General features: G+C 46.9%; 1 protein-coding gene across 3 annotated transcripts in view; it reads left to right on the top strand.

Annotated features, from left to right (window-relative positions):
• The window catches only part of LOC135028194 (merlin-like), a 179,273-nt gene that overhangs the window by 41,743 nt on the left and 113,444 nt on the right, over nt 1-24,086 (top strand). For all 3 annotated transcript variants that reach the window (XM_063953761.1, XM_063953760.1, XM_063953762.1), the window contains exons 3-4: nt 13,308-13,433; nt 13,678-13,800. In XM_063953761.1, coding sequence (XP_063809831.1) covers nt 13,308-13,433; nt 13,678-13,800 — 249 coding nt within the window. The remainder of the gene's footprint in view (nt 1-13,307; nt 13,434-13,677; nt 13,801-24,086) is intronic.

The following is a 24,086-nucleotide window of genomic DNA, read 5'->3' as shown; positions in this document are numbered from 1 at the left end:
GTGACATAGCTATCATTTATTCTTAAAACGCCTTTGGCAATCAGTGGCTACAAATGGCCCTAGTCATTAATCTTTTGGGACAGAAAAAAAAGCGTTTGTATAACTGAATACTGCATGAATGATCACTTCAATTATTATTTATGATATTTGTCAATAAGGAATACTTCCCATTATGTGGTCAATTAAACTAAAGAAACCGTTTTTAATTTCATTGTTTTTTGTGGAAGCCCGACTTGTATTAACACATGACTTCCTACGAGAAGTGTAATGTAGCAATGATGTGTTTACATCTAAAACTTTCTCTTCATGACTAATAGAAGTGTTCTTATTTTACCTTTTTCATAATAAGAGACAACCTGTTAAAACATGTACAGATTTGATGACTATCATGCTGGTACAATGGAAAGGCCCGGAAGGCACTTCATAATGGCATTACACTAATACTTGTGTCCCAGTTTAATAATGCAGTAATAGAAGAGTCAAACTATAGAAAAGATGACAAAATAATAAGCTGAAATCTGAAGACCCACCTGCAGACCTTACACATGACCAGACCTGAAAAATATGTATCCACCTACATGAACTATCATACATGCAGCTAGCATTTCTAACCGGGCAATTCAGTTAGCCATGAGGGGGCAAGTTGCCATTGCAGTGGCATGGAAACCCTGCTAACGGCACTGCAACTCACCCCCCTCGAGGTCCTATCTCGCCCCAAACAAAGAATTTTGTATGCGGCCCTATCATAACTTCACAGAAAAAATACTGGAAGCAGGGAGATGGGTGCTGAGAGTATTCTAAAGAAGTGCCATGTGCCTTTCTATTGAGCAGGGTGCCATTGGGGCACTTACCGTTCCACCTGCTCGGCCCTGCACCCTGGCCGGTGGCACCAGTCATACAGCCCTTACTCTGGCCCTTATAAATATAGAAATCATCACTGGACAGCAGAGGCATAACTAAGGCAGGGTGAGTGGGGCACATGCCCTGGGCGCCTTGACAGGCCCAGCAGAGGGGGGAGCCGCCGGCGGCCAGGGCATCATGCCCACTCGCCCCCGTCACGCTGCAATGTGAGGGGAGGAGAGCGCAGCGTCTCTCCTGCCCCTCAATGTGCTAACAGCCGCTGCCGCACGGCGCTGCCAGCAGCGCTGTGTGTGTGTCTGGTCTCCGACGTTAGCCAATCAGAGCTTGCAGACCGGCTCCTGATTGGCGGCCGGTCCGCGAGCTCTGATTGGCTAATGAACCGGAGCCACATAGCCGCCGCCGGAGACCTGGAGCGTTGAGGGGCAGGAGAGGCGCTGCGCTCTCCTCCCCTCACATAGCAGAGGGAAGCGGTAAGTGACGGGGGGGGGGGGGTGTTATATTTGGCACTGTGGGGCATTTTTAACTGGCACTGTGGGGCATTTTTAACTGGCACTGTGGGGCATGTAACTGGCACTGTGGGGCATTGTATCTGGCACTGTGGGGCATTGTATCTGGCACTGTGGGCGCTGTATCTGGCACTGTGTATCTGGCACTGTGGGGCACTGTGTATCTGGCACTGTGGGGCACTGGGTATCTGTCACTGTGTATCTGTCACTGTGGGGCACTGTGTATCTGTCACTGTGGGGCACTGTGTATCTGGCACTGTGGGGCATGTAACTGGCACTGTGGGGCATTGTATCTGGCACTGTGGGGCGCTCTATCTGGCGCTGTGGATCTGGCACTGTGGGGCACTGTGTATCGGGCACTGTGTATCGGGCACTGTGTATCGGGCACTGTGTATCTGGCACTGTGTATCTGGCACTGTGGGGCACTGTGTATCTGGCACTGTGGGGCACTGTGTATCTGTCACTGTGGATCTGACACTGTGGGGAACTGTGTATCTGGCACTGGTGGTCATTCCGAGTTGTTCGCTCGGTAATTTTCTTCGCATCGCAGCGATTTTCCGCTAACTGCGCATGCGCAATGTTCGCACTGCGACTGCGCCAAGTAAATTTGCTATGCAGTTAGGAATTTTACTCACGGCATTACGAGGTTTTCTCTGACGTCCTAGTGGATGCTGGGAACTCCGTAAGGACCATGGGGATTAGCGGCTCCGCAGGAGACTGGGCACATCTAAAGAAAGCTTTAGGACTAGCTGGTGTGCACTGGCTCCTCCCCCTATGACCCTCCTCCAAGCCTCAGTTAGATTTCTGTGCCCGAACGAGAAGGGTGCAAACTAGGTGGCTCTCCTGAGCTGCTTAGTGAAAAGTTAGTTTTAGGTTTTTTATTTTCAGTGAGTCCTGCTGGCAACAGGCTCACTGCATCGAGGGACTAAGGGGAGAAGAAGCGAACTCACCTGCGTGCAGAGTGGATTGGGCTTCTTAGGCTACTGGACATTAGCTCCAGAGGGACGATCACAGGTCCAGCCTGGATGGGTCCCAGAGCCGCGCCGCCGGCCCCCTTACAGAGCCAGAAGCCTGAAGAGATCCGGAAAAATCGGCGGCAGAAGACGTCCTGTCTTCAATAAGGTAGCGCACAGCACCGCAGCTGTGCGCCATTGCTCTCGGCACACTTCACACTCCGGTCACTGAGGGTGCAGGGCGCTGGGTGGGGGCGCCCTGAGACGCAATGAAAACACCTTAGATGGCAAAAGATGCATCACATATAGCTCCTGGGCTATATGGATGCATTTACCCATGCCAAAAATATACAGAAAAACGGGAGATAGGCTCCGCCCCCTTATCGGCGGCCTTATCTCCTCAGCACACTGGCGTCATTTCCCCTCACAGCTCCGTTGGAGGGAAGCTCCCTGTCTCTCCCCTGCAGTCACTACACTACAGAAAGGGTTAAAAAAAGAGAGGGGGGCACAAATTAGGCGCAGTATAAAACAATACAGCAGCTATAAGGGGAAAAACACTTATATAAGGTTATCCCTGTATATATATATATATATATATAGCGCTCTGGTGTGTGCTGGCAAACTCTCCCTCTGTCTCCCCAAAGGGCTAGTGGGGTCCTGTCCTCTATCAGAGCATTCCCTGTGTGTGTGCTGGATGTCGGTACGTTGGTGTCGACATGTATGAGGAGAAAAATGATGTGGAGACGGAGCAGATTGCCTGTAATAGTGATGTCACCCCCTAGGGGGTCGACACCTGAGTGGATGAACTGTTGGAAGGAATTACGTGACAGTGTCAGCTCTGTATAAAAGACAGTGGTTGACATGAGACAGCCGGCTACTCAGCTTGTGCCTGTCCAGACGTCTCATAGGCCGTCAGGGGCTCTAAAGCGCCCGTTACCTCAGATGGCAGATATAGACGCCGACACGGATACTGAATCCAGTGTCGACGGTGAAGAGAAAAATGTGACTTCCAGTAGGGCCACACGTTACATGATTGAGGCAATGAAAAATGTTTTTACACATTTCTGATAATACGAGTACCACCAAAAAGGGGTATTATGTTCGGTGAGGAAAAACTACCTGTAGTTTTCCTGAATCTGAGATATTAAATGAAGTGTGTGATGATGCGTGGTTTTCCCCCGATAACAACTGATAATTTCTAAAATGTTATTGGCATTATATCCTTTCCCGCCAGAGGTTAGGGTGCGTTGGGAAACACCCCCTAGGGTGGATGAAGCGCTCACACGCTTGTAAGGGCTCTACCCTCTCCTGAGATGGCCGCCTTTAAGGATCCTGCTGATAGAAAGCAGGAGGGTATCCTAAAATGTATTTACACACATACTGGTGTTATACTGCGACCAGCAATCGCCTCAGCCTGGATGTGCAGTGCTGGGTTGGCGTGGTCGGATTCCCTGACTGAAAATTTTGCCTATAGAGCATTTAAAAGATGCATTTCTATATATGCGTGATGCACAGCGGAATATTTGCCGACTGGCATCAAGTCTAAGTGCGTTGTCCATTTCTACCAGTAGAGGGTTATGGACACGTCAGTGGTCAGGTGATGCGTATTCCAAATGGCATTTGGAAGTATGGCCTTATTAAGAGGAGTTATTTGGGGTCGGTCTTTCAGACCTGGTGGCCACGGCAACAGCTGGGAAATCCACGTTTGTACCCCAGGTCGCCTCTCAACATGAGAAGACGCCGTATTATCAGGCGCAGTCTTTTCATGGACAAGCGGGCAAAATAAGGGTTCCTCATTTCTGCCCCGTGACAGAGGGAGAGGAAAAAAGGCTGCAGAAATCAGCCAGTTCCCAGGAACAGAAACCCTCTCCCGCCTCTGCCAAGCCCTCAGTATGACGCTGGGGCTTTACAAGCAGAATCAGGCACGGTGGGGGGGCCGTCTCAATGAATTTCAGCGCGCAGTGGGCTCACTCGCAAGTAGACCCCTGGATCCTTCTGGTGATTCTCAGGGGTACAAATTAGAATTCGAGACGTCTCCCCCTCGCCGTTTCCTAAAGTCGGCTTTACCGATGTCTCCTTCTGACAGGGAGATAGTTTTAGAAGCCATTCACAAGCTGTATTCCCAGCAGGTGATAATCAAGGTACCCCTCCTGCAACAGGGAACGGGGTATTATTCCACACTGTTGTGGTACCGAAGCCGGACGGCTCGGTGAGATCGATTATAAATCTAAAATCTTTGAACACTTACATACAGAGGTTCAAATTCAAGATTGAGTCACTCAGAGCAGTGATTGCGAACCTGGAAGAAGGGGACTACATGATGTCTCGGGACATCAAGGATGCTTACCTTCATATAAAAAATTTACCCTTCTCATCAAGGGTACCTCAGGTTTATGGTACAGAACTGTCACTATCAGTTCAGACGCTGCCGTATGGATGGTCCACGGCACCCCAGGTCTTTACCAAGGTAATGGCCGAAATGATGATATTCCTTCAAAGGAAGGGAATTTTAGTTATCCCTTACTTGGACGATTCCCTGATACGGGTAAGATCCAGGGAACAGTTGGAGGTCGGAGTAGCACTATCTCAGGTAGTGTTGCGGCAGCACGATTGGATTCTCAATATTCCAAAAATCGCAGCTGGTTCCGACGACTTGTCTTATGTTCCTAGGGATGATCCTGGACACAGTCCAGAAAAAGGTGTTTCTCCCGGAAGAGAAAGCCAGGGAGTTATCCGAGCTAGTCAGGAACCTCCTAAAACCGAGCCAAGTCTCAGTGCATCAATGCACAAGGGTTCTGGTATAATGGTGGCTTCCTACGAAGCAATCCCATTCGGCAGATTCCACGCAAGAATTTCCAGTGGGACCTGCTGGACAAATGGTCCGGGTCGCATTTTCAGATGCATCAGCGGATAACCCTGTCACCAAGGACAAGGGTGTCCCTCCTGTGGTGGTTGCAGAGTGCTCATCTTCTAGAGGGCCGCAGATTCGGCATTCAGGACTGGGTCCTGGTGACCACGGATGACAGCCTGCGAGGCTGGGGAGCAGTCACACAGGGAAGGAGTATCCAGGGCTTATAGTCTAAAAGCCTGGAGACATCACTTCAAAAATATCCTGAAGCTAAGGGCCATTTACAATGCTCTAAGCTTAGCAAGACCTCTGCTTCAAGGTCAGCCGGTGTTGATCCCGTCGGACAACATCACGGCAGTCACCCACGTAAAAAACAGGGTGGCACAAGAAGCAGGAAGGCAATGGCAGAAGCTGCAAGGATTCTTCGCTGGGCGAAAAATCATGAGATAGCACTGTCAGCAATATTCATTCCGGGAGTGGACAACGGGGAAGCAGACTTCCTCAGCACGACCTCCACCCGGGAGAGTGGGGACTTCACCCAGAAGTCTTCCACATGATTATAAACTGTTGGGAAAAACTCGACAGGTATTGCGCCAGGTCAAGGGACCCTCAGGCTATAGCTATAGACGCTCTGGTAACACCGTGGGTGTACCAGTCAGTGTATGTGTTCCCTCCTCTGCCTCTCATACCCAAGGTACTGAGATTGATAAGATGGAGAGGAGTATGCACTATATTCGTGGCTCCGGATTGGCCAAGAAGGACTTGGTAACCGGAACTTCAAGAGATGCTCACGGAGGATCCGTGGCCTCTACCTCTAAGAAGGGACCTGCTCCAGCAAGGACCCTGTCTGTTTCAAGACTTACCGCGGCTGCGTTTGACGGCATGGCGGTTGAACGCCGGATCCTGAAGGAAAGGCATTCCGGATGAAGTCATCCCTATCCTGATCAAAGCCAGGAAGGATGTAACTGCAAAACATTATCACCGCATTTGGCAAAAATACGTTGCGTGGTGCGAGGCCAGTAAGGCCCGACGGAGGAAATTCAATGGGGTCGATTCCTACATTTCCTGAAAACAGGAGTGTCTATGGGCCTGAAATTGGGGCCATTAAGGTTCAAATTTCGGCCCTGTCAACTTTCTTCCAAAAAGAGCTAGCTTCAGTCCCTGAAGTTCAGACGTTTGTAAAAGGGGTACTGCATATACAGCCTCCTCTTGTGCCCCCAGTGGCACGTTGGGATCTCAATGTAGTTTTTGGGTTCCAAAAAAGTCACATTGGTTTGAACCACTTAAATCTGTGGAGTTAAAATATCTCACAGGGAAAGTGGTCATGCTGTTGGCCCTGGCCTGGGCCAGGCGCGTGTCAGAATTGGCGGCTTTATCCTGTAAAAGCCCTTATCTGATTTTCCATTGGGACAGGGCGGAATTGAGGACTCGTCCTCAGTTTCTCCCTAAGGTAGTTTCAGCGTTTCACCTGAACCAACCTATTGTGGTACAAAAAGTACAAAAGTCCACCCTTTGCTGCGCTATCCTTAAGTCCTTAAATAACAATCATAAGTCCCAAAATTTAAAGTTCATAGAGGTGAATTCTCCACAATCCGAGTGTTTAATAATTAATGAGACGGGGGGTTCTTCAATGTATAATATTTGACAGTAGTCTGGTCTGTAAATGTTGAAAAGAGGTTCTATGTAGGTACGCACCGTACTCACATATACATTGTGCGTGTTGTACTCGTAAAGGTATCTTTCTCCCTTGTGCACCTTAAGTCTCCTTCCTCACGGGATCCCCTCGATGGCCAAGAAATGAGAATAAAAGAAGAAAGAAGGGGGGGGGTATAAAACCCCAATGGTGTAATACGTTCAATATAATGGATATATAAATAATTTCCACAGATGTTTTTATGTCTTATTTGATGTTTTAGGTGCGTACCCAACTCACATAAGCAAAAGAAATAATGTTCCTATAAAGGTATCTTTTATTAATTCAAAAGCAATGGGGGTGATGCGTACCCCAAACTCACGTTCTGCAGGATTTCTGAAGACACATCAGGGTTTCTTTAGAGGTTTGTTCTCCTGCCCCTTCTCCGTTATGCTCTCCCCAGGGTCACCAGGTATGTGGAACCCACAAAGAAGGAAGTTGTTTTTAGGGTTATATATTCATTTATTTGTTAAAACCAATTTAAAACAAATAAATTCTTCTTAAAATCAGAATCAAAATCCACCATGCAAAAAACGGGGGAACACGACCAAATACTAGGAGGTAGTTGTGAAAAACAGACCTGGGGTGCGGTACGTCCGGACTCCCACACTCCTAAGTGCTGATCTCCTGGGTACTGGGGTGTGCCGCCTGAACCACCAACGCGTTTCGACTTAAAAAGTCTTTATCAAGGTGTACCTAGGTGGTGTATTCTCTGGGTTTAAATACCCTGTGGCATGGTGGCAGCCATTAAAGGGGCGGGTCTGATGACCTCATCAGAATGAGGCTAATATACACTAATTTCACAAAATGACCAATATATATGCTGTTACAGCATATATATTGGTCATTTTGTGAAATTAGTGTATATTAGCCTCATTCTGATGAGGTCATCAGACCCGCCCCTTTAATGGCTGCCACCATGCCACAGGGTATTTAAACCCAGAGAATACACCACCTAGGTACACCTTGATAAAGACTTTTTAAGTCGAAACGCGTTGGTGGTTCAGGCGGCACACCCCAGTACCCAGGAGATCAGCACTTAGGAGTGTGGGAGTCCGGACGTACCGCACCCCAGGTCTGTTTTTCACAACTACCTCTTAGTATTTGGTCGTGTTCCCCCGTTTTTTGCATGGTGGATTTTGATTCTGATTTTAAGAAGAATTTATTTGTTTTAAATTGGTTTTAACAAATAAATGAATATATAACCCTAAAAACAACTTCCTTCTTTGTGGGTTCCACATACCTGGTGACCCTGGGGAGAGCATAACGGAGAAGGGGCAGGAGAACAAACCTCTAAAGAAACCCTGATGTGTCTTCAGAAATCCTGCAGAACGTGAGTTTGGGGTACGCATCACCCCCATTGCTTTTGAATTAATAAAAGATACCTTTATAGGAACATTATTTCTTTTGCTTATGTGAGTTGGGTACGCACCTAAAACATCAAATAAGACATAAAAACATCTGTGGAAATTATTTATATATCCATTATATTGAACGTATTACACCATTGGGGTTTTATACCCCCCCCCCTTCTTTCTTCTTTTATTCTCATTTCTTGGCCATCGAGGGGATCCCGTGAGGAAGGAGACTTAAGGTGCACAAGGGAGAAAGATACCTTTACGAGTACAACACGCACAATGTATATGTGAGTACGGTGCGTACCTACATAGAACCTCTTTTCAACATTTACAGACCAGACTACTGTCAAATATTATACATTGAAGAACCCCCCGTCTCATTGATTATTAAACACTCGGATTGTGGAGAATTCACCTCTATGAACTTTAAATTTTGGGACTTATGATTGTTATTTAAGGACTTAAGGATAGCGCAGCAAAGGGTGGACTTTTGTACTTTTTGTTCTAAGAATTTTTGTGGAGAAAGAGTGACATCTCCCTGTACACCTTTACTGCTGTTGTCTGTGGGCGCAGTGTATACTCTCCTTCTTTTTGCAACCTATTGTGGTGCCTGCGGCTGCTAGGGACTTGGAGGACTCCAAGTTGCTTGACGTAGTCAGGGCCCTGAAAATATATGTTTCCAGAACGGCTGGAGTCAGAAAATCTGACTCGCTGTTTATCCTGTATGCACCCAACAAGCTGGGTGCTCCTGCTTCTAAGCAAACGATTGCTCGTTGGATTTGTAGTACAATTCAGCTTGCACATTCTGTGGCAGGCCTGCCACAGCCAAAATCTGTTAAAGCCCATTCCACAAGGAAAGTGGGCTCATCTTGGGCGGCTGCCCGAGGGGTCTCGGCTTTACAACTTTGCCGAGCAGCTACTTGGTCAGGGGCAAACACGTTTGCTAAATTCTACAAATTTGATACCCTGGCTGAGGAGGACCTAGAGTTCTCTCATTCGGTGCTGCAGAGTCATCCGCACTCTCCCGCCCGTTTGGGAGCTTTGGTATAATCCCCATGGTCCTTACGGAGTTCCCAGCATCCACTAGGACGTCAGAGAAAATAAGAATTTACTTACCGATAATTCTATTTCTCGTAGTCCGTAGTGGATGCTGGGCGCCCATCCCAAGTGCGGATTGTCTGCAATACTTGTATATAGTTATTGTTACAAAAAAATCGGGTTATTTATTGTTGTGAGCTATCTGTTCAGAATCTCCTACGTTTATCATACTGTTAACTGGGTTCAGATCACAAGTTGTACGGTGTGATTGGTGTGGCTGGTATGAGTCTTACCCGGGATTCAAGATCCTTCCTTATTATGTACGCTCGTCCGGGCACAGTATCCTAACTGAGGCTTGGAGGAGGGTCATAGGGGGAGGAGCCAGTGCACACCAGCTAGTCCTAAAGCTTTCTTTAGATGTGCCCAGTCTCCTGCGGAGCCGCTAATCCCCATGGTCCTTACGGAGTTCCCAGCATCCACTACGGACTACGAGAAATAGAATTATCGGTAAGTAAATTCTTATTTTTTCTTCGTTCTGGTGATCGTAATGTGATTGACAGGAAGTGGGTGTTTCTGGGCGGAAACTGGCCGTTTCATGGGAATGTTTGAAAAAACACTACCGTTTCTGGGAAAAACGAGGGAGTGGCTGGAGAAACGGAGGAGTGTCTGGCCGAACGCTGGGTGTGTTTGTGACGTCAAACCAGGAACAACAAGCACTGAACTGATCGCACTGGCAGAGTAAGTCTCGAGCTACTCAGAAACTGCACAGAGAAGTCTTTTCGCAATATTGCAAATCTTTAGTTCGCAATTTTGATAAGCTAAGATTCACTTCCAGTAGGCGGCGGCTTAGCGTGTGCAAAGCTGCTAAAAGCAGCTTGCGAGCGAACAACTCGGAATGAGGGCCACTGTGGGGCAATTGTGTATCTGGCACTGTGTAAAAAGGGGACTCTGCATACGTACTGTGCAAAAATTGAAAGAAGGTGTGCTGAGAGATGACACAAAGGGTAGGTGATAGTGTGCTGAGAGGCGACACAGGGGGTAGGTGATAGTCATGTTGGCACGCCCCATTTTCAGTGGCCACACCCCTTCTGGTTGCACATAGGCCCTCATTCCGAGTTGTTCGCTCGCAAGCTGCTTTTAGCAGCTTTGCACACGCTAAGCCGCCGCCTACTGGGAGTGAATCTTAGCTTATCAAAATTGCGAACGAAAGATTCGCAATATTGCGAAAAGACTTCTCTGTGCAGTTTCTGAGTAGCTCGAGACTTACTCTTCCAGTGCGATCAGTTCAGTGCTTGTCGTTCCTGGTTTGACGTCACAAACACACCCAGCGTTCGCTCAGACACTCCTCCGTTTCTCCAGCCACTACCGCGTTTTTCCCAGAAACGGTAGCGTTTTTTCAAACACTCCCATAAAACGGCCAGTTTCCGCCCAGAAACACCCACTTCCTGTCAATCACATTACGATCACCAGAACGAAGAAAAAACCTCGTAATGCCGTGAGTAAAATACCTAACTGCATAGCAAATTTACTTGGCGCAGTCGCAGTGTGAACATTGCGCATGCGCAGTTAGCGGAAAATCGCTGCGATGCGAAAAAAAATACAGAGCGAACAACTCTGAATGACCACCCTAGTTCTTTGTGTGTGTGTTTTTCTTTTCTTTTCTTTTTTTCTTTTTTTTTGGGGGGGGTGGGGGAGCGCCACTCTTCATCTTGCCCTGGGCTCTGAAACCCCTAGTTACGCCTCTGCTGGACAGAGGGAACAAGTTTCCCTAGAAATTCCAATGGTTTATCGATATTATTATCATTTCCTCCTTTATCTATTGAAGATGCAGTAGAAGCTGATGACTCCATTTGCTTGTTCGGCCCCACTGGTGAACTGATTAATTAGTGCCTGAGTTGTTGATTCCCAAATCCTCCCCTCCCAGCCTGAGACACAGTCCTCATCCACTCCAAAACCCTGCCACTCACTCCCTCCTCTCCTCTTAGACTACTGGGAATGTTTAAATCAGGGATGGGGAACCTTTGGCCCTCCAGCTGTTATTGAACTACATATACCAGCATGCCTTGCTACAATTTTGCTATTTGGCCATGCTAAAACTGTTGCAAAGCATGCTGGAATGTGTAGTTCAACAACAGCTGTAGGGCCGAAGGTTCCCCATCCCTGATTTAGATGTGTAGTTTGAGATTAGGGGCTAGAAGCATCAGCGCTTGGTGAGTGATAAAATGAAGAATGAAAAAGTACCAGCCTGTAACATGGCAGTTATGAGCTCATTGGCTGGTACTTTTTCGCTCTCCAATTTATCACTCTCTAAGCAATGATGCATCTAGCCCCTAGATCTCTTGACTATACTTGGGTGCTACCCGAGGTGGATTTCCTATTAGGCACGTGCCTAGGGGCGCCACTTGTTTGAGGGTGGCACTTGAATGCTTGTGTTGTTACTGTGACACCGAAATGTACCAGTAATTGCTAAATATTTCCACTGTACTGTACCATATGCCATCTTGAATGGAGTGTAACCGGGCAGGACATGCACATACTGCCCCTGTAAGCAGTGCCGTTTCTTGGGGCGGGCGAACCGTGCAACCGCACGGGGGGCCCGCTGCGGCACTTCTGCTGCTCTTTGCTCCTCCCTCTTCTCGAGTACCCAGCTTGGGGGGCGGAGTTTCGCAGAATGATGCGGTTGCGTTGTGACATCACGATGCAATCGCGTCATTCCGCGAAACTCTGCCCCCAAGCGGAGTACTGTTGACAAGAGGATGGGGAGCCAAGCTACAGGAAGGGCCAGGCGGCCGGTGCGACGAGGGAGAGGTGGGCCGAAGAGCGGGAAGAACCTCTTCAAACGTAAGTTTCTCTCTCTCTCTCTCCCCCCCCCCCTCCTCTGCCACCTGCCGTAATGTGTAAAATGGGGACACTTGCCTGCCTAATGTGTAAAATGGGGACACTTACCTGCTGTATTGTGTAAAATGGGGACACTTGCATGCCGTACTGTGTAAAATGGGGACACTTGCCTGCTGTATTGTGTAAAATGGGGACACTTGCCTGCCTAATGTGTAAAATGGGGACACTTGCCTGCCTAATGTGTAAAATATGGACACTTGCCTGCCTAATGTGTAAAATGGGGACACTTGCCTGCCGTCATGTGTAAAATGGAGACACTTGCCTGCCGTCATGTGTAAAATGGGGACACTTGCCTGCCGTCATGTGTAAAATGGAGACACTTGCCTGCCGTCATGTGTAAAATGGGGTCTCTTGCCTGCCGTAATGTGTAAAATGGGGACACTTGCCTTCCGTAATGTGTAAAATGGGGACACTTGCCTGCCGTAATGTGTAAAATGGGGATTTAATGTATCATGGGCATTGCGGTGTATGGCATAATATAAATTTTTAATTTTTTTCCCTGTGGTGGCCGTGATCTGTTGGTGCACGGTCAAAAACTGGGGTGTAAGGTAGTCTTTTCAGACGAGGCCACGCCCATTTTAACGAGACCATGCCCATTTCAATGAGGCCACGCTCCCATGCCTGTGGCGCGTGCATACTTTTTCTTTTTATATCTATATTGGGGGGGGGGGGGGGGGGGGGCGCGGCGCATTTTTTTATGTCAATCCGGGGGGGACATTTTTAAATCTTGCACTGGGAGCCAAATTGCCTAGAAACAGCCCTGCCTGTAAGCTACCCTACTTAGTAAAAATGTATACATAGTTATAAATAAAAAAGAGTCATAATTAGCTGCTTTTTTCTTATTATTCTATTAAATTGTCTATCATCTAATGAGGGCTAATAACCACTCAATGAAAATGATACAGTTAGGCAGGGGGAGGTGCCCATTACTGTTGTGCCTAGGGGTGATCAAACCTCTAAATACCCTCTGGGTGCTACCCCACAAAAAAAAAAACTCCATTGGCTTATTGAGGTGAGTTTATTTTTTATTTATTATTATTATTATTATTATTATTATCATCATAGCTGCTCTCATCATACATAATCTTTGTTATCATATCATATACATATTAGTATTTTATACAGTATGTATTAAATATATTTTGCTCGTAGATGGACTGGAAGGGAAAAGATCTCTTTGATTTGGTGTGCAGAAATTTGGTAATTAAAGAAACCTGGTTCTTTGGACTACAGTACATGGCACATGGAATGGACACATGGTTGAATCTAGATAAAAAGGTAATCCATACATTAGAAACTCTAGCATGGCTTATTTGGTTTGTCCTTCTACATTAACGATCTGTAGCAAATATAGAAGGACAACAAATGTAATTTGTATTTTGTATTGCATTTAAGTTCTCTCATCACAGCCGACATTTTCTGAACTTCAAGCTGTGTGAAGGAAGATGTAGCTTTGCTCATTAGTCTGGTCTTTATGAGAATATCCAGTGAAAAGTAATATTACATTATTTATTTTTAACAGATTTTACAGCAACAAATCCCCAAGGAAGATCCGGTGAAGTTTTCCTTGTTGGCAAAGTTTTACCCAGAAAATGTGTCTGAGGAGCTTTTTCAGGACATAACCCAGCACCTTTTTTTCCTTCAGGTATTCTATTGGGCTTATTGGATACTAAGTGAAGTTTAAGATTGTTGCATATACATTATAAATAATTTGAACTAAAATAAGTTTAAGTTGAATACTTTTTGGTATACTAAATGATGGATTCAGAGTTTTCCAGTGTAATTTTGCAAATGTTCAATTCAGAAGTTTACAATCTGATGAGGAAGGTGTTTGCTTTTCTGTTATTAGAAATAGCTGCATATTTCCAATGACTTGTGTTTTTACTGTATTATTCGTCTTCTTGGTGTACATTTATGAAGCAGCAATTTATTGTGTGGATTGCAAGCTACCACATATTAGGGGTTATTCAGGTTTGTTAGCAAACCAAAAAACGTGTTGCACTGCAGGTGAGGCAGACGTAATATGTGCAGAGAGATTTAAATTTGGGTGGGTTACATTGTTTCTGTGGCGTTGAGTATATTTGACAGGTGACCGGTGACACCTCACCTGATGAAGCCGCCCAGGTGAAACGTGCACGTGGGAGACAGCGCACGTGCATGTCACCGTTACTGCTTGGGCGTGAGGGCTAAGATCCGTTGGAGATAAAGCCGCTGTTATTGACGCTACTACTGAGGATTATATCCAGTGCCGACCAGATAGAGAGGGTACAGCTTTAATTGCGGCGCCCGCCGGACACCAGCGACAGTGAGTGCCTCCGGAGACGGACACGCGGCTAATATAGTGGTGACCAGACAGAGAGGGGACAGCTACATTTGCGGCACCCGCTGAGTACCAACTATAGTAAATGCCCCTGGAGACAGAGACACGGGGAACGGGGAACCGCACCTGATGCGCTTGCTGAATGCAAACCAGCACCTCCAGTGACCCACGCCAGATAAGTTTAATCCCCTATAGCAGTATATGCACACAATAGAGGACATTATTCTCCTTAATTATGAGACCGTAGTTCTATAAGCATATATATACTTGTTTGAGAATATTATCTCCACATGTGTTTTATTTAGTGGCATGCAATAAGACGCTTTTAGCAAATTAGATGTTTATATATTGCTTTCACATTCCACTTTTTTTCCAGGTCTGCTTATCAATTATATTGAAAATAAGAGTGTTGGAAGAAAATTTATATTGTTAGTGGACATGTGTGTTTTTTGCAGTTTGAGTGCATTATTTTTTGGATCTTTTGGATAGTGGATATTATTAAAAGGGAAGTGTTCACAGCAAATGTAGTGTTTTCACATAATATATGAACTAATATATTCTATTAGAAGTGAAAAATAGATATCAGGATCTTTGCACTCTATAATTCTGTGCCCTCTCATCAGGTTATTTCAACTAGAAAACCGACAGCAGAAGCACACCTTTGTCACCATTTCACCTCTGCGTAAGCGTCTGAGGGTCCTCATCTCCAATCCTATGTCTTAGTATAGGATTGGGGACAGTAGAAATCCTGGACGCTAAACGCAAGTGGAACCTATTTTTTGAATTGAAAATTCAATGCTTTTAAAGCAGATTTTCAACCCGGCACATGCCACTTATCGTGCCCCACTTCCTTCTGACCTATCTCTATCCCCTTTCTCTAGCATTCTAATTGGACCATAATTGTTCAATTATAGTAAGAATACACATTACCTCATACAGTCCATGGTTAATTGCAGCTAATATATACTGTACTTATCAAGGATTGCAGATTTCAAAAGTTATTATCAAACAGTCATTCTTACATACAGAGAACAGATAGAGAAATACAATTGGCAACATTATTATTCTATGGTCTAGATGTTTCCTGTAAAAGACTGACACCATCAGCTTATTTATAGGGATAATCATAGGGTCACTACATTGTTATTTTGTGGAGTGAAGTGGTATGATATTGGGTATCCGGACTCAAGGTCGACAGCACAAAGGTCGACACACCTTAGGTCGACGCCAATTGGTCGACACACCTTAGGTCGACATGGACAAAAGGTCGACATGGACAAAAGGTCGACATGAACAAGGTCGACATGGAAAAAGGTCGACATGCGTTTTTCACGATTTTTTTTCTTTTTTTGAACCTTTTCATACTTAACGATCCACGTGGACTACGATTGGAACGGTAAAGTGTGCCGAGCGAAGCGGTAGCGGAGCGAAGGCACCATGCCCGAAGCATGGCGAGCGAAGCGAGCCATGCGAGGGGACGCGGTGCACTAATTGGGGTTCCCGGTCACTCTACGAAGAAAACGACACAAACCCCCCCCATAAAAAACACATGTCGACCTTTTTCCATGTCGACCTTTTGTCCATGTCGACCTAAGGTGTGTCGACCAATTGGCGTCGACCTAAGGTGTGTCGACCTTTGTGCTGTCGACCCTCAGTCCCAAACCCTGATATTGTGATATCAAACTTGTTCCAGCAAGATCAATATATTATGTTGTTCTGTTCCAGCAAGTAAACATAATAAGAGGCCCATAGTTTTAAACCTTAAAATGCTCATCAGAATTATATGTTATATGTATGTGTGTCAGTGTGAGTCTTTGTTATTTTATTAAAAGTTAAGTTTTATTATATAAGAGTGCCCCATAAAAAGAGTTGTCTTTCTTCTTTACATTAATCTATGTTTGACCGGTGGCCAGGATCCTGGCAGTCAGCATACCGACGTCACACGGTTTGAGGCAAAATTCATATTACACCACATGTGAATGAGGACTGCGGCCCGGACTGAATAGACCCCATAGTACCCACCAAACACATTATATAATACACAGTGCACCCAAACACATTATGTGACACATAGTGCTCCTCCAAAGAATACATAAATAAGATTTTACTTACCGATAAATCTATTTCTCATAGTCCGTAGTGGATGCTGGGGACTCCGTCAGGACCATGGGGAATAGCGGCTCCGCAGGAGACAGGGCACAAAAGCAAGCTTTTAGGATCACATGGTGTGTACTGGCTCCTCCCCCTATGACCCTCCTCCAAGCCTCAGTTAGGTACTGTGCCCGGACGAGCGTACACAATAAGGAAGGATCTTGAATCCCGGGTAAGACTCATACCAGCCACACCAATCACACCGTACAACTTGTGATTTGAACCCAGTTAACAGTATGATAACAATGAAGTAGCCTCTAAAAAAGATGGCTCACAACAATAATAACCCGATTTTCTCTATCGTCCTAGTGGATGCTGGGGTTCCTGAAAGGACCATGGGGAATAGCGGCTCCGCAGGAGACAGGGCACAAAAAGTAAAGCTTTAGGATCAGGTGGTGTGCACTGGCTCCTCCCCCTATGACCCTCCTCCAAGCCTCAGTTAGATTTTTGTGCCCGGCCGAGAAGGGTGCAATCTAGGTGGCTCTCCTAAAGAGCTGCTTAGAAAAGTTTAGCTTAGGTTTTTTATTTTACAGTGAGTCCTGCTGGCAACAGGATCACTGCAACGAGGGACTTAGGGGAGAAGAAGTGAACTCACCTGCGTGCAGGATGGATTGGCTTCTTTGGCTACTGGACATTAGCTCCAGAGGGACGATCACAGGTACAGCCTGGATGGTCACCGGAGCCTCGCCGCCGGCCCCCTTGCAGATGCTGAAACAAGAAGAAGGTCCAGAATCGGCGGCATGAAGACTCCTCAGTCTTCTTAAGGTAGCGCACAGCACTGCAGCTGTGCGCCATTTCCTCTCAGCACACTTCACACGGCAGTCACTGAGGGTGCAGGGCGCTGGAAGGGGGGCGCCCTGGGAGGCAATGAAAACCTATTTTTGGCTAAAAATACCTCACATATAGCCTCCGGGGGCTATATGGAGATATTTAACCCCTGCCAGAATCCGTTAAGAGCGGGAGACGAGGCCGCCGAAAAAGGGGCGGGGCCTTATCTCCTCAGCACACAGCGCCATTTTCCCTCACAGAAAGGCTGGAGGGAAGGCTCCCAGACTCTCCCCTGCACTGCACTACAGAAACAGGGTTAAAACAGAGAGGGGGGGCACTAATTTGGCGTTAGAAATATATAAAAAAGATGCTATAAGGGAAAACACTTATATAAGGTTGTCCCTATATAATTATAGCGTTTTTGGTGTGTGCTGGCAAACTCTCCCTCTGTCTCTCCAAAGGGCTAGTAGGTCCTGTCCTCTATCAGAGCATTCCCTGTGTGTGTGCTGTGTGTCGGTACGTGTGTGTCGACATGTATGAGGACGATGTTGGTGAGGAGGCGGAGCAATTGCCTGTAATGGTGATGTCACTCTCTAGGGAGTCGACACCGGAATGGATGGCTTATTTAGGGAATTACGTGATAATGTCAACACGCGGCAAGGTCGGTTGACGACATGAGACGGCCGACAAACAATTAGTACCGGTCCAGACGTCTCAAAAACACCGTCAGGGGTTTTAAAACGCCCGTTTACTTTAGTCGGTCGACACAGACACAGACAGGGACACTGAATCCAGTGTCGACGGTGAATAAACAAACGTATTCCTTATTAGGGCCACACGTTAAGGGCAATGAAGGAGGTGTTACATATTTCTGATACTACAAGTACCACAAAAGAGGGTATTATGTGGGATGTGAAAAAACTACCGTAGTTTTTCCTGAATCAGATAAATTAAATGAAGTGTGTGATGATGCGTGGGTTCCCCCCGATAGAAAATATGGGCGGTATACCCTTTCCCGCCAGAAGTTAGGGCGCGTTGGGAAACACCCCTTAGGGTGGATAAGGCGCTCACACGCTTATCAGAACAAGTGGCGGTACCGTCTATAGATAGGGCCGTCCTCAAGGAGCCAGCTGACAGGAGGCTGGAAAATATCATAAAAAGTATATACACACATACTGGTGTTATACTGCGACCAGCGATCGCCTCAGCCTGGATGTGCAGAGCTGGGGTGGCTTGGTCGGATTCCCTGACTAAAAATATTGATACCCTTGACAGGGACAGTATTTTATTGACTATAGAGCATTTAAAGGATGCATTTCTATATATGCGAGATGCACAGAGGGATATTTGCACTCTGGCATCAAGAGTAAGTGCGATGTCCATATCTGCCAGAAGATGTTTATGGACACGACAGTGGTCAGGTGATGCAGATTCCAAACGGCACAAAGGTGTATTGCCGTATAAAGGAAGAGGAGTTATTTGGGGTCGGTCCATCGGACCTGGTGGCCACGGCAACTGCTGGAAAATCCACCGTTTTTTACCCTAAGTCACATCTCTGCAGAAAAAGACACCGTCTTTTCAGCTTCAGTCCTTTCGTCCCTATAAGAGTCATATCTGCCCAGGGATAGAGGAAAGGGAAGAAGACTGCAGCAGGCAGCCCATTCCCAGGAACAGAAGCGTTCCACCGCTTCTGACAAGCTCTCAGCATGACGCTGAGACCGTACAGGACCCCTGGATCCTACAAGTAGTATCCCAGGGGTACAGATTGGAATGTCGAGACGTTTCCCCTGCGCAGGCTCCTGAAGTCTGCTTTACCAAGGTCTCCCTCCGACAAGGAGGCAGTATGGGAAACAATTCACGAGCTGTATTCCCAGCAGGTGATAATTAAATTACCCCTCCTACAACAAGAAAAGGGGTATTATTCCACACTATATTGTGGTACTGAAGCCAGAAGGCTAGGTGAGACCTATTCTAAATCTAAAAAAATTTGAACACTTACAAAGGTTCAAATCAAGATGGAGTCACTCAGAGCAGTGATAACGAACCGGGAAGAAGGGGACTATATGGTGTCCCAAGACATCAGGGATGCTTACCTCCATGTCCCAAATTTGCCCTTATCACTAAGGGTACCTCAGGTTCGTGGTACAGAACTGTCACTATCAGTTTCAGACGCTGCCGTTTGGATTGTCCACGGCACCCCGGGTCTTTACCAAGGTAATGGCCGAAATGATGGTTCTTCTTCGAAGAAAAGGCGTCTTAATTATCCCTTACTTGGACGATCTCCTGATAAGGGCAAAGTCCAGGGAACAGTTGGAGGTCGGAGTAGCATGATCCCGACAACAAGTCTCCTGTGCTTAGGGATGATTCTGGACACAGTCCAGAAAAAGGTGTTTCTCCCGGAAGAGAAAGCCAGGGAGTTATCCGAGCTAGTCAGGAACCTCCTAAAATCAGTGCATCATTGCACAAGGGCCATGGTAAAAAAAATGGTGACTTCCTTCGAAGCAATTCCAGTCGGCAGATTTCATGCAAGAACTTTTCAGTGGGATCTGCTGGACAAATGGTCCGGATCGCATCTTCAGATGCATCAGCGGATAACCCTATATCCAAGGACAAGGGTGTCTCTCCTGTGGTGGTTACAGAGTGCTCATCTTCTAGAGGGCCGCAGATTCGGCATTCAGTTTTGGATGTTGGTGACCACGGAGGCCAGCCCGAGAGGCTGGGGAGCAGTCACACAAGGAAAAAATTTCCAGGGAGTGTGATCAAGTCTGGAGACTTTTCTCCACATAAATATAGCTAAGGGTAAATTTATAATGCTCTAAGCTTAGCAAGACCTCTGCTTCAAGGTCAGCCGGTATTGATCCAGTGGGATAAAACATCACGGCAGTCGCCCACGTAAATAGACAGGGCGGCACAAGAAGCAGGAGGGCAGTGGCAAAAACTGCAAGGACTTTTCGCTGGGCGGAAAATCATGTGATAGCACTGTCAGCAGTGTTTCATTCCGGGAATGGAAACTGGGAAGCAGACTTCCTCAGTAGGCACGACCTCCACCCGGCAGAGTGGGAACTTCATGAGGAAGTTTTCCACATGATTGTAAACCGTTGGGAATTACCAAAGGTGGACATGATGGCGTCCCGTCTGAACAAAAAACGGGACAGGTATTGCGCCAGGTTAAGAGACCCTCAGGCAATAGCTGTGGACGTTCTGGTAACACCGTGGGTGTACCAGTCGGTGTATGTGTTCCATCCTCTGCTTTTCATACCTAAGGTACTGAGAATTATAAGACGTAGAGGAGTAAGAACTATACTCCTGGCTCCGGATTGGCCAAGAAGGACTTGGTACCCGGAACTTCAAGAGATGCTCACAGAGGACTTATGGCCTCTGCCGCTAAGAAGGGACTTGTTTCAGCAAGTACCATGTCTGTTCCAAGACTTACCGCAGCTGCGTTTGACGGCATGGCGGTGGAACGCCGGATCCTAAGGGAAAAGGCATTCAGGAAGAGGTCATTCCTACCCTGGTCAAAGCCAGAAAGGAGGTGACCGCACAACATTATCACCACATGTGGCGAAAATATGTTGCGTGGTGTGAGGTCAGGAAGGCCCCACGAAGAAATTTCAACTCGGTCGATTCCTGCATTTCCTGCAAACAGGAGTGTCTATGGGCCTCAAATTTGGGTCCATTAAGGTTCAAATTTCGGCCCTGTCGATTTTTCTTCCAGAAAGAATTGGCTTCAGTTCCTGAAGTCCAGAAGTTTGTCAAGGGAGTATTGCATATACAACCCCCTTTTTGTGCCTCCAGTGGCACTGTGGGATCTCAACGTAGTTCTGGGATTCCTCAAAACACATTGGTTTAAAACCAGTCAAATCTGTGGATTTGAAGCATCTCACATGAAAAGTGAACATGCTCTTGGACCTGGCCTGGACCAGGCGAGTGTCAAATTGGTGGTTTTTTTCTCAAAAAAGCCCATATCTGTTTGTCCATTCGGACAGGGCAGAGCTGCGGACTCGTCCCCAGTTCTCTCCCTAAGGTGGTGTCAGTGTTTCACCTGAACCAGCTTATTGTGGTGTCTTGCGCCTACTAGGGACTTGGAGGACTCCAAGTTGCTAGATGTGGTCAGGGCCCTGAAAATATAGGTTCCAGGACGGCTGGAGTCAGGAAAACTGACTTGCTGTTATCCTGTATGCACCCAACAAACTGGGTGCTCTTGCTTCTAAGCAGACTTTTGCTAGTTGGATGTGTAATACAATTCAGCTTGCACATTCTGTGGCAGGCCTGCCACAGCCAAAATATGTAAATGCCCATTCCACAAGGAAGGTGGGCTCATCTTGGGCGGCTGCCCGAGGGGTCTCGGCTTTACAACTTTGCCGAGCGGCTATTTAGTCAGGGGCAAACACGTTTGTAAAATCCTACAAATTTGATAACCTGGCTAAGGAGGACCTGGAGTTCTCTCATTCGGTGCTGCAGAGTCATCCGCACTCTCCCGCCCGTTTGGGAGCTTTGGTATAATCCCCATGGTCCTTTCAGGAACCCCAGCATCCACTAGGACGATAGAGAAAATAAGAATTTACTTACCGATAATTCTATTTCTCGGAGTCCGTAGTGGATGCTGGGCGCCCATCCCAAGTGCGGATTATCTGCAATACTTGTACATAGTTACAAAAATCGGGTTATTATTGTTGTGAGCCATCTTTCAGAGGCTCCGCTGTTATCATACTGTTAACTGGGTTCAGATCACAGGTTGTACAGTGTGATTGGTGTGGCTGGTATGAGTCTTACCCGGGATTCATAAATCCTTCCTTATTGTGTACGCTCGTCCGGGCACAGTATCCTAACTGAGGCTTGGAGGAGGGTCATAGGGGGAGGAGCCAGTGCACACCACCTGATCCTAAAGCTTTACTTTTTGTGCCCTGTCTCCTGCGGAGCCGCTATTCCCCATGGTCCTTTCAGGAACCCCAGCATCCACTACGGACTCCGAGAAATAGAATTATCGGTAAGTAAATTCTTATTTTTTGTAACAATAACTATGTACAAGTAATGCAGACAATCCGCACTTGGGATGGGCGCCCAGCATCCACTACGGACTATGAGAAATAGATTTATCGGTAAGTAAAATCTTATTTTCTCTAACGTCCTAGTGGATGCTGGGGACTCCGTCAGGACCATGGGGATTATACCAAAGCTCCCAAACGGGCGGGAGAGTGCGGATGACTCTGCAGCACCGAATGAGAGAACTCCAGGTCCTCCTCAGCCAGGGTATCAAATTTGTAGAATTTAGCAAACGTGTTTGCCCCTGACCAAGTAGCTGCTCGGCAAAGTTGTAAAGCCGAGACCCCTCGGGCAGCCGCCCAAGATGAGCCCACCTTCCTTGTGGAATGGGCATTTACAGATTTTGGCTGTGGCAGGCCTGCCACAGAATGTGCAAGCTGAATTGTACTACAAATCCAACGAGCAATAGTCTGCTTAGAAGCAGGAGCACCCAGCTTTTTGGGTGCCTACAATATAAACAAGTCAGACTTTCTGACTCCAGCCGTCCTGGAATTATATATATATATATTTTCAGGGCCCTGACAACGTCTAGCAACCTGGAGTCCTCCAAGTCCCTAGTAGCCGCAGGCACCACAATAGGTTGTTTCAGGTGAAACGCTGACACCACCTTAGGAAGAAACTGGGGACGAGTCCGCAGTTCTGCCCTGTCCGAATGGAAAATCAAATATGGGCTTTTGTAAGACAAAGCCGCCAATTTTAACAATCGCCTGGCCCAGGCCAGGGCCAACAGCATGGTCACTTTCCATGTGAGATATTTCAAATCCACAGATTTGAATGGTTCAAACCAATATGATTTGAGGAATCCCAACACTACGTTGAGATCCCACGGTGCCACTGGAGGCACACAAGGGCTGTATATGCAATACTCCCTTGACAAACGTCTGGACTTCAGGAACTGAAGCCAATTCTTTCTGGAAGAAAATCTATAGGGCCGAAACTTGAACCTTAATGGACCCCAATTTGAGGCTCATAGACACTCCTGTTTGCAGGAAGTGCAGAAAACGACCTAGTTGAAATTTTTTCGTGGGGCCTTCCTGGCCTCACCCACGCAACATATTTTCACCACATGTGGTGATAACGTTGTGCAGTCACCTCCTTCCTGGCTTTGTCCAGGGTAGGTATGACCTCTTCCGGAATGCCTTTTCCCTTAGGATCCGGCGTTCAAAACCGCCATGCCGTCAAACGCAGTCGCGGTAAGTCTTGGAACAGACAAGGTCCCTGCTGGAGCAGGTCCTTTCTTAAAGGCCGATGCCACGGTTCCTCTTGGAACAGACATGGTACTTGCTGAAAGCAAATCCCTTCTTAGCTCCCGAGGCCATTAGTCCTCTGTGAGCATCTCTTGAAGTTCCGGTTACCAAGTCCCTCTTGGCCAATCCGGAGCCACGAGTATAGTTCTTACTCCTCTATGTCTTATAATTCTCAATACCTTGGTTATGAGAAGCAGAGGAGGGAACACATACACCGACTGTTACACCCACGGTGTTACCAGGACGTCCACAGCTATCGCCTGAAGGTCTCGTGACCTGGCGCAATACCTGTCCCATTTTTTGTTCGGGCGGGACGCCATCATGTCCACCTTTGGTCTTTCCCAACGGTTCACAATCATGCGGAAAACTTCCCGATGAAGTTCCCACTCTCCCGGGTGGAGG

This window comes from Pseudophryne corroboree, chromosome 2 (genome assembly GCF_028390025.1).
Source record: "Pseudophryne corroboree isolate aPseCor3 chromosome 2, aPseCor3.hap2, whole genome shotgun sequence".
NCBI classification, from domain to species: domain Eukaryota; kingdom Metazoa; phylum Chordata; class Amphibia; order Anura; family Myobatrachidae; genus Pseudophryne; species Pseudophryne corroboree.
Note: the sequence above shows the minus strand (reverse complement) of the source record. Positions and strands in the feature narration are given on the sequence as shown.